Below are 11,410 nucleotides of genomic sequence, written 5' to 3'. Positions count from 1 at the left end.
CAAACCTCAAGAATAGGCTAAATTTTGCCTAAGATTATTATATTTAATTTATAATTTACAATTAATAATTTATAATTATATTTATTATTATAACCCCTATATTTAAGTTGCCTAATACATTTCATAACTAGAAGGATTTTTTTTCCCTTTGGCTTTGGTTTGATTTCCTTTTTCTAACATTTTTCACAGTTTTTCTCTATTGACAGGGAGAAATACCTCCATTTATGGAAGCTCCTTGCTTTAGTGCTAGTGAATTCAAATCCATCACTGTGAGGAATCTCACTCCTGTTTCTCAGGGAAACTGTGGACTGCCTGCCTGCACCCCTGAGCATTTTAAGCAGAATCCCCACAGTTCCTTCATAACACTCAAATGGGGATGCTGAAGACCGGATCTACCAGCTACATCAAGGGGAATCAAGCTCTGCTTGCTTCAACACTTGATTCAACACTTGATTCAACACTTGATCCAATTCTAGTCTTCCAGCTCCAACACATTCAAGTGGCAAGTCCCAAGACATAGATCTATCTGCTCTTCTCTTGAGCATGGGTAGAAATATCCCCCAAATAAGATGGAGACAAGAGCAAGTCACACTAGTCCCCCTTCTCTCCTGTATAACCACCACATGACACCACCACCTCAACAGCCTTCTAGGGAATAAATCTTCTCCTGTAGCTGCCTAGTTATTCCTGTAGTTCAAGTGGTTGAAGACAATACAAAATGCTCTGGGTTCCAATGTGGTTTATGAAAATATGGTGCACAAAATAACTTGTTCTATAAATAAATATCAAATGGGTAATTAAAAGGGTATGTACAAAGATGGCACTAAAGCAAAACAAAGTATTATTAAGATTAATAAGCGCCGTTTTATGGTTGTTCATAACATTGGTTCAGTCATATGAATACACATTATGACCTTTAACGACACAGTCACATGGTCTTGCTCATTCACTTCACAAGGTATGAAATGACCTGAGTCAAGTTCTTTTGCCAAATGTAATGTTTCCATTCCTTAAACTCTGGGCAGCAGATTTTTCAACCTAAGTAACATTAGTTTAATGTCTTTTACACAAATACACCTTTTGTTTTAATATGTACAAATATATTTTTTTCTACAATAAAGCCCCAAAATAGAAGGTGTCATCAACTTTAACACCGTGGTTGCCTGTCCTTCTCTGTGTTCAGGGGCTTAATTCTGTGTCCAGAGAGGCATGAAATTTCCCCTGAGGTCAATGGAACTTAATATGAACACCTGAGAGGAAAAGTCAACTCTTATACAATTTTATTTCAAAACTTCTATATACTTAGCAATGTGATTATATGACCATCACATGACCCTTTGCATCCGTAAGACTGCTTTAGTGATCCTGTTATACTTCCATATAGGGAACCAGTTAGAAGAGACCCATTTGCCTTCCACTTCACATTTAGAAAATCTTGTGGACAAACACGTCTTGTATGTAATGGTGCTGACCACATGGCTCCCATTCATCCATCCACAAATGTTAACAGAAAAACATTTATTCATTACTTGGTCAGAAGCAACAAAGGAAGCTTTGGAGGGTTACCAATGGAAAGAGGAAGCCTTAGAACAGAAGAAAATCCACTATATTCTGTATTGTGTATCTTAATGGACACCCTCACATCATCAATGTATAATTCATTATAATTCATTTGGTAGACTCTGCAATGACTTATTAATGATTCATTCATGAGTCTTGAGACTAAGAGCAAACAGGGCATTGCATTCAAGATTTTACTACCAACTTACCCAACTGTAACTTGCATCTTTACTCACTATGTACCAAACAATGAACAAATGACTATCCTGAGGTTTCAAGCTGACTCTTAGTGCCTATCTCTATGCTGCAGGATCACAGAGTACTTCCAAGTCAACTTCCAAGCCTACAAGCAAGTCATGACAGAATCTCACTCCTACATCCCAGCTTGGTATAAGGCTTGGACATGCACAATTCCTCTCCCTTCTGGTATCCATGAGAAAGAGGGAAGGATATACAGGCATGAAGGGAGTCGTGTCATTTTCCAGCTAACCCTGGTCTGGATAGCCGGGACATCAGGAATGAACTGACTGCTAAATTCAAGCACTGTCAATTCTATGTACAATCTCTTTCTTTGAGAGACACAAATCCTGTCTTTATTTAAAAAACAAGAAGGCAGAGAAAAAAAAAAGTCTTTCAACCATACTTGTAAACAGAAAACTGAGATATAGAGCACTGCCTTAGGGAAGCTTTCTTTGAGAACAACTGATCACAGTCTCAAAAATATCAGAAGAGAAGATAAATAGACGTGTGTCCCACTGCTTCTGAATAACTCAAATTAATTAAATCTGCATGTAGAGTATTTTGGGTTGGACCAGTAATATTCTATTACATGGTTAGAGCAGTAAAAGAGATATTACCATCATTCTGGATGGCTAGGTACATTATAGATTCTCTATATATGAAGACAATGGGAACTTACAGCTACTAAGAACTCTGGTCCAGCAAGGTGCCAAAAGGTTTCCCATTGCTTTGCTACTGATAATATCTTTGCTGCACAAGGCTATAATATCACAACTAATTCCACAGAGCATTCTTTCACTTTGTTTCAAAATCAAAGCTCTGGTAGGTTTTGCATGTGTTATAACGCCAATGGTAAGTTAGGAAAAAAAATAAAAAAAAACTTTGACAACATCAACATTTTCTTGCAGTTGTGAGAGGCTTGGAAAAGGAAACTAAAACAAACAGACAGAAAATGTTTTGGAGAAAAAGAGAATCTTCTCTTTTTTTCTCCTCAAAGATAAACCAATTCCCAGCATATTTGGCATTTTGAAGGACACAGAACACTTGTATTCCACTTAAAAACGTTGCACAAACAAACACATTGAGGATTATATCCAAGCTCTTCCAACCTACAATTCTAAGCACAAGGCATTGCTGGGGAGGATGCTGTCTGATAAAGGCTATGTCAGATCCTACCGGGCCTCTCTCAGAAATGAGTTTCCTTATTTCCTTACCCTCTGTTTCCGTAGACTTCCTGGGCTGGTGGGAGATGGGCTTGGAGACTTCCCAGAGCGGGGAGTAGAAAGCTGGCTACCAGGAGTTCCATTCACTAAGGGTCCAAAAATTGAGAAAATAAATACAAGGAATTATTAAAAGCAAGGAAATAATTAAATCTACTTTTTTTTTTTTTTTTGGAAGATTCATTTGCTCTCTTCATATTTTAAACATTAAATACGGTCATTCATAAAAGAACTGTTTCCTCAGAGGTTGGAATCTTATGAAGCCAGTTTTGACAGAGAGTCGAAGCAGAGAGTCTAATGAATCTGAAGAGACTGTTTAGTCAGTGACACAGGACACTATTACATGTTAAACTGTATTGTTCCTACACTTCAAAGTGATGCAGCTCAACATGCTTTGTGCCTACCCTTTGCAGATATTTGCTGTATTTAAAGCTCTTTGTTCCATTTAGCTGCTTCAAGTGCAACTAACAAGAACAAAAAGCTGTACTGCTTGCACGAACAAATCAACTGCTTGCTGTTGCTCCCTCACTCACTTGAAGAGATTATTGCATTACTATCTGACCCAAACATCACCTCAGACTTAACTCAAAAGACCTTTCAAGATGTGGATGAAGTGGATGTAACATCTCAGGTCTGAGTCACAGCAAGCCCTCACTTTCTCAAATTCAAATATGTCAGTGCTTTTTATTGTTGAAGCATCGGTTGCATGCATGTGATATTATTCATTAAATAAACAAAACAACACCAGCAGAGGACAGAATACTACTACAAAGTAATCACAAAGAAGCTATTCATAATGTTCACAGTAAAACACTGAAATAAATACTACAAAGCATGTATCACATATATATGTAAATATTCTTTAAACAGGCAACTGTCATATCACAGTCTGTATCTGTCAGCATTAGGACAAAAAGAATCAATAATTAGATTCCCAAATTCTGCATTTTAGGAGAATATTTACATACTAGGTTATCAACGAGGCATTTGACTTACCTTCTATGAGTTCTAACATGGACAAAATCTTAGGGTTTAACCTGATAATAGCAAGCAGCAAAATTCCTGCTCTGCACTAAGCCAAGCTGAAGCAAAAATGAGAAGCAGTGGGATTAGTTAAGGATAGCTAGGGCTGTTCACAGAGTGAGCTGAATGCGATGCAGGATTCATAAGCAGAAGCCGGTTCTGCGTAAGGCTGACGTCTTCAGAGCAGCAGTGGGAGGTGCAGGTGCTGTCTTAGGGCTACATCAAAGGTGTCAATTAAGCATAATGCTGCCACTCCAGAGTGCTGAGCAACTGCAACCCCCACTCACATTGCACGGAGCCCCGAAAGCCTAAGCAATGTTATATGCTGTGCACTGAATCATAATGAGGTGCCTTTGGGGGCAATACACCCAATGACTCATCTGAAAATCAAAATGACAATAACTCTTGTAAAACCGTGTCTGAGTGGCAATCTAGCAAATGCTAAATTCTTTGGAAAACACAGTGGGCATTTTTAATAGCTTTCTCTTACTTTTTACATAACGCATTATTCTCACTGGCTAATGATATTGGACCCACAGATCATGAGAAAGAAATATGTGTACCTACTACACTACACAGATCGATAGAACACATTAGACTGCAAAATAATGGTCATTCAATTGTGATTAGCTGCTATTATTGATTAGATCTTCCCATCACTTTGTGCAAGGCATTGTCTAAGGTAAAGGTCCGATATCTTGTATAATTATAGGAACAAGAAGAAACAGGAATTGTATTCAAACATACTGCTTTTATATAAAGCCATTTCATTCAGCTAAGCTCAAAAATCACTTTGTACAAAGGACAACAGCTTGTACATATTGGCATTGATTCAAATGTACTAAGTTCTGGGGGATTTGCATATGGACACGTTCACAGAAGTTCATAAGGATGCCCGAGATGTTACCAATAATCCTCTAAGCCACCCCAAACTTGTTATCAATACTTTTGAAAACATTAAGGAAAAGGAGCACAGGAGAATATTAAAAAAGAGCTGTCAGGAGTCTCAGATGGTCTTAAAAGTTTTCTTATAAACAAATACAGCGTCATTTAAAACTAATACTAAAATACTGTCAGTCACTTTAAGTTGGCACTCTGGCTTGTTCATTAATAAGTCTAGCGGGTAGTCTTCTCTTTAAGCCAAGCAGATTGTCTATAGCTATGAGAAAATTTAAAATAACTACACTTTAATAAACCTCATAAGACAAAGTACCAGATACTGTTCCTCAGAGATTCTTTCCTCATAATTTGAAACAATTTTTTGCTTAGAATTACTATTGCAGTTATTTTGTCCCAAAGACAAAGACTTGAGACCACCCAGTCTTAGATGCAATGATGTACTTGACTTTCATGCATTTCTCACATCTGATTGCTAAGTATCTACTTAGGGTAAAAAAAAAAATACATATACAAACCCTGAATATTACTCACTTGCCACTATCAGGGAGCCCAGAGTGGTCAAATTAAGTTCCAGGGCTCTCCTGAGTATCGTTTTTTTCTTAGAGCTTTTCTTATTCTTAGAGCTTTCATGCTAATGTTGACCATCTGCAACTTTTAAAATTAGAGCATAGATTACAGCCTTAAAGAGATTTAAGTGGAGTTTTCTCACCTTTTATCCATGTTCAAAATTCAGGTCCCTAAGTGCTCATACTAGGATATTTGTGAGTATACAAGGTCATAAACATCTATGAAGAGATGTTTAGGAAACTCTAGCATAAAAAAATAGATGTGAACTTAGATTTGGGTATGGGATTCATTTTACTGATCTTTAGGTATATATTAAATAGGCTCCTACTTCTAAACTAATTTTCTAGACTTCACTTTAAGTGAAGTTCTGTCAGAGTGTGAGCTGTAACATCTGCAAGCAAGCATCTAAAATGGATTGATGAACTGCACTTCCTCTTCTATACTGTACATTTTTGAACTAAGATGAATCCATTCCTTGGTGTCTATTGGATTAAGATATGTTGGAGATTAAAATAAAACACTGAAATTCTCCCTACCTACAAATTTTGGTGGATTCTAACTCAACTGCGAAATATCATTAAACAAAGTTGGATGACCAAAGTCTGTACAAGGTCAGCATTAGAATCAACCTGAACAGGACTCTGGAAGATCACAACAAAGAAGAAATAATTCCTAATAATTCCCTATTCCATGCTAAGGCTCCTCCTTTTGGCCTTTGTTCATCTTCTGGATGAACAAAGTTCATGTTATGTCCAATTATGTCCAGAACCCCATGCAGCTCATGACCAAATAATATGGCTAAAATATTTGTCAATAATGTATTTAATTTTCAGTATATAATAATTCTACGCTTCTGGTAAGTACCAGAAAGTAGTCTAAACTGCCTCAAAAGTCCTTTTCTTGTTGGAATGTATTGTAGTTTGAAGCTGCACTCTTGTCCAGCTGCATGGTTTGTACTGCATGACTGATGCAGCACATGTTCCTACAGGGAACCCTGATGTAGATAAAGACATATGAAACTGGTAAATCACTGTTGCGATAAATCATTTTACTGAGTGAGGCAAGAGGCTCCTTGTCACTTTTTATTTATAAAATGGAAGGGGTCAGTGAGTTCAGCTTAACACACACTGCTCTACCATAGTCTCATGAAAAAGATTTATCTGTTCAAAATTGCACAGGTGAAATATGTATTAAAAAGCTGAAACAATAACAAAAATATTGTGGCTGCACTGAGCACATGTATGCACATGCTTAGCTATGAAATCCTTTGCTTACTGTCATCTCTTGCTGAGTCTGGAAGCACAACAGGACAGGAACCTGTCTTTTTATTTGTTTTTGCAGCACCTGGCACACATATGAAAGTAGAGAAAAAAACACAAAACAGAACACTAAAGCTGGATACCATCATTTACTAAGACACATGGAAAATAGGTTTCATATGAAGACGCTTATAAACTAGTGAAAATGTTGCAAACAAAAAGACCTTGACCACATTCCAGCAAATAAATCACTTTCATAATGTATCATTTTATTATGCAATAAAAACAAAAGTGAGAAAAGCTGGATTATAGTGTCAAATGCCAGTATGAGAAGCTGCCAATGCCAGTGTGTGGTACTAAAATCATACTCTCCTTATAAAACCTGCCTGTTGATGTGTGACCATCTTGTACGCTGTGCACATGTTGGGATGACTCTGTGAGTTTACAAAAGTGGTTTGTCAAACACAAAAGAAATGTATATGAAAAACATGGGAGAGATGGGGACTGGGAGAAGGGAATGATGTAGGCCTTTTTCCAACCACAGCTTTGGAAGACTAGCCTCTACAGGATAATTTACAGAGTCACAACATGTGTAGGTCGTGTTCAGCAAAAGTAATTACAAAATAGTGTTGCAAGATCAGTACTTGACCTTGTCCCAATTACTCTTGTAGTTCGTCATTTTACATTTCAGGAAAACATTTCTGAGCAAACAAGACATATCAAGAGAGATAGTTTGGTCAGAGCGATGATCAAGAAAGCAATCTCATTATCGCTCCTCAGTAAGGCCCTTAAAAGGTTCTTCCTTAGTGCAATGAGTTGAGATATATTCCAGAAGTCAGCACTGCATACATTTTAACTATTGCCAAACAGTCCTTTTTATGTTCACTCTTTTATCCAGATACAAAAAGAGCATCTCTGCCACTGAAGACAAAGCTTAACAGAGCTTTAAGCTTATCAGCGCATTAGAAATGTTGGCAGAAAAGATGAGATTTATATTCTCATCCCAGCAGCATCAGATACCTAAGCAAACTTTCAACTCATCTTGGTAAGTCACTGGTACTTGTGATAACCTCAACACACATCTCAAACAGCACAGACTTTAAAACCCACCCAAGTTGGGAGGCAGAGCCTCAGCCTCTTGGCCAACCCTGATCTCATGGGGTGGCCGCTAGCACACCACCGAGATGCCAACCTGAACCTGGCTGAGCTATGCCCACACTGAAAAGCAGATGCAGATGTGTTGTAGACACTGCAGACATGCCTGAGACATCAGAAGACAAGATCCTTCCTTGAAAACACAGTTCCTCAGAATCAGTAACTTCATGGAGCATCAGAAGTTGAGTAAATGCCTCCTGATATTTTTTTTTCTCTGCATTTTTTTGGAATATATTTAATCTCTATGAACTTGGCACCTAATTTCACGCAATGTATAACCTAGAAAGCCTAAGACTTAGTGAAAATCTCTTTCTTTTGAACTGTTTGGCCTAATTAGCAAGACAAGGATTCTCACATTAGCCTAAAGGAAAAGAATACCAACTTGAAGACTGGTTTGCTTTTAGAAGGTTAAACTAGTCTAACCATCTCTATTTCCCTTATTAATCCTTCATTTAAACATAAGCTATAAAATTACAAAACTTAATCTTTTAAGTTCTAAATATCATCAATATAAATAAAAAATTAAAAGGATCATAGGATCAAAGTAAAACTCTTTTGGAAAACCCTGGAACTGTGGGATGACTCCATCACTCCCATGGGTTTGTACTGTTCAGGAAAAGTTTTGCTTCAGCACATTTATTAAAAAGGAAAAAAACCTGCCAGCTGAGTATATATAATAGTGTGAATAAAAACATGTGGCTGTACTGAAGATAATATTATACGTCATCTCCCTTGCTTTGGGACCCAAAAGACCTTCCTGAGTCAGGTGGCAGAAGAAGGTTGTTTCTGGTTAGAGGATAGGGGCCTAAGGATGAGCAAACTAAATGAAAACATATTTTTACAAAGGAATATATCTACCTTTTTTTTTTTCTAAATAGCTTAGAAAAGTATAAGCATCTGCTCTAGAGAAGCCTTTGAGTAAGATCCAATTTCTGTATCCTAAAACATTTTTTCTTCAGGGGATATCTATCAGCTTATAGTTTTAAAATGTGTCTTCATGACTTCTTTGCCCAGATGCAATTTTTAAAACACACACAGCCCAAGATATTGCTACCTACTCTATCAATTCTTCACAAACATTTCCTTCGTCACAGAGAATATACATATTATTTCACTTACCCCTGAAAAACACTAGTACTCAGCAACTGAAATTCGCACTAAACATAAATCACAGTTAAAAATAACATATTAAGGATATGGAATATTTTGGGAGATGATAGTTTCAGGATAAGAAGTGGGAAAGAGTGGTGGGAAGCAAATAATTCTGAAGGAGGTGTCCAGAATTAAAAAAAAAAAAAAAAAAAAAAAAAAAAAGTAGCTGTTTCTGTTAAAAGCAAATCCTGAAAATTAGAGTTTGGATTTCAAAGCTAAAAAGAGTTTACCTGCATGCAATAACTTTCCATAATTTAAGGGATTGAGGGTATAATAATCCCATCTGTCTCAAGCTGTTCTTGATTTGATTAAAAATAATGACCAGGAAGAAGTAAGGGTGGCTTGCTTCAGCTCTGTTAGCTCTTCACCTGAGCTGAGGCTGCCACCAGCGGTGTTAATTGGTAGCTGGACAGAAGCCGACAGCTGCTGAATAGCTCTCAGACATAATTTTCAGTCACTGGCAATGGGTTGATATGTGGCCTCACTGTAATTCAACATCTCTTTTGTACTGTCGTCTCCTGAATAATACTCAGTGCCAACAAAAAATATCAAAGTTTTACAGACTTGGGGAACATATCAGAAAAAAAAAATTAAATAGAGGCAGGATTATCTATTGCATTTGGAGCCAGAGGCTTGAGCACTCTGCCTGGCTGGGAGGTCACGATACCCTTCTCTGCTCTTGTTCCCATGCTTTTTTCCTGTTTGCTCTTATCTATGTAGGCTGGAAGCATTTTGGAACGGACAAAACCTCAAATTCATTAGTCAAAATCAGGCAGCAATCCTCCCGCAGTGAGATTTCCATCTCGTGGCACTGTTTTGAAACACTGTCAGATACAAATAAAAGGCTGCACAAAACACAAAATAAAGTACAAGTTGGCCTTTCCATAGATCTTTCGAGCTAGCCTACACCTTTTAAGAAAAAAAGTGTGCTCTGCCTTCACATAAAAACAGGATGCATCCACCCTCAGAAGCCAGAGAGACTACCAAGAAAATCCAAGCATATTAAAAACATGCACTAAAGAAAAGGAGGGAAGAAAAACAATGATGGAAGAAAACAACTACTGCCTACAGAAGGGCACACTTTCTTAAAAAAGACAAGAAATTGTGTAAAAGCAGATGCAGTTTTCTTTTTTTTTCTCATTTTAGGCCAACCAAATGCATTAAAGACTGCTCTGTAATTTAGATACATATAGCACAAAACTAAAGGTAACCCAGGGTCATCTCCTTACATTAGATTTTTGTCAGTTTTAATAATTGATTTTGCAACTTTTGCATTTTTTTGTGTAGCATTTTCAGATTTTCTGAAATGCAGCAAGAGCCCAGCAAGAGGAATCACCTTCTACTTAGTAACACACACCTCTTTAGAAGGCCTTTTGTCCTAAAAGGTTCTCTCACTTGGCTTTTTCTCAGGGGCACACTGCCAGGAATGCTTTCTGCCTGCCCCATATTCCTACTCTTCTCAACTTTCTGCCTATCTTTTATGATGCAGAAAACTTTACAAATTGATAGTTGAGGAAGGTCCTCTACATGTACATGCTTTTGTTTTTGTATATATGTATTGTTATATGTTTTGAATATATGTATTGTCTGTGTTCTGAGCAAGGAACCTACCCTGCTTCTCAACTGCTTTTTATGTTTATGTCTAATAAAAGAAAATTTCCTAGTGGTAACTTAAAGATAAACTGAAAGCAGCTTGAAGTATATAAGTATATAAGAAAAAATCCCCACATATATATACTCAGCATTAACAACAATGACAGTAAAAGACTCTAATATTCAGAAGTTTAATATGTAAGTAATATGGAAAAAAGTATCCATAGGTATGTGCACTAGATAATAATTTCTATATTCTGCTCCTGTCGTGTATGTAAGTAGAAAAACAGGCAGTATTTTTAGGTCTACTGGAAAGTATAATAGTGAAACTATATAATATTGGCACTAAATGCTAGCATTTGGAGTTTTGTTTAACAAACTAGCATTTTTTTTTCCTCTCCTTTCAAACTCTTTTTAATATATAAAGGACCAAAGGAGACTATTTAAACAATGACTATTTTCAATTAGGAGCAGGCTTCTCTACCTTGAGACAGCAACAGCCATATTAATTGCAAAAAAATAGCTATGTTTCAAGATAAATGTTTGATTTAGCCTGGTTCATTTACTCCAGCTGCTGGTTTTTATAGTACATTGTATCATATCAAGCTGTGTATTTTTAAAATCTATCGATTTTTTAATGTGGCCTAAAAACAATTCTTCTTAAGGGCAAGTACCTACTCATATAATACTGACCTCTTTTATGACAGTAATATGGATGTAAATATTCATGCAAATATTCAG

At 36.8% G+C, this 11,410-nt stretch overlaps 1 protein-coding gene across 6 annotated transcripts in view; it reads right to left on the bottom strand.

The window, feature by feature from the left end:
* Window positions 1-11,410, bottom strand: part of DCLK1 (doublecortin like kinase 1) — a 228,561-nt gene that overhangs the window by 56,366 nt on the left and 160,785 nt on the right. For 3 of the 6 annotated variants that reach the window (XM_026033902.1, XM_026033901.1, XM_026033904.1), the window contains exon 5: window positions 3,015-3,109. In XM_026033902.1, the coding sequence (XP_025889687.1) occupies window positions 3,015-3,109 (95 nt within the window). Of the gene's footprint in view, window positions 1-3,014; window positions 3,110-4,016; window positions 4,200-6,785; window positions 6,855-11,410 lie in introns of those variants that run through there. The other 3 variants (XM_026033900.1, XM_026033899.1, XM_026033903.1) reach the window with 2 other exon arrangements.

This window comes from Nothoprocta perdicaria, unplaced genomic scaffold (genome assembly GCF_003342845.1).
Source record: "Nothoprocta perdicaria isolate Ctin4 unplaced genomic scaffold, notPer1 scaffold_137, whole genome shotgun sequence".
Taxonomy (NCBI): Eukaryota; Metazoa; Chordata; class Aves; order Tinamiformes; family Tinamidae; genus Nothoprocta; species Nothoprocta perdicaria.
The sequence above is the reverse complement of the archived record's forward strand: the minus strand, read 5'-3'. Positions and strand labels throughout refer to the sequence as shown.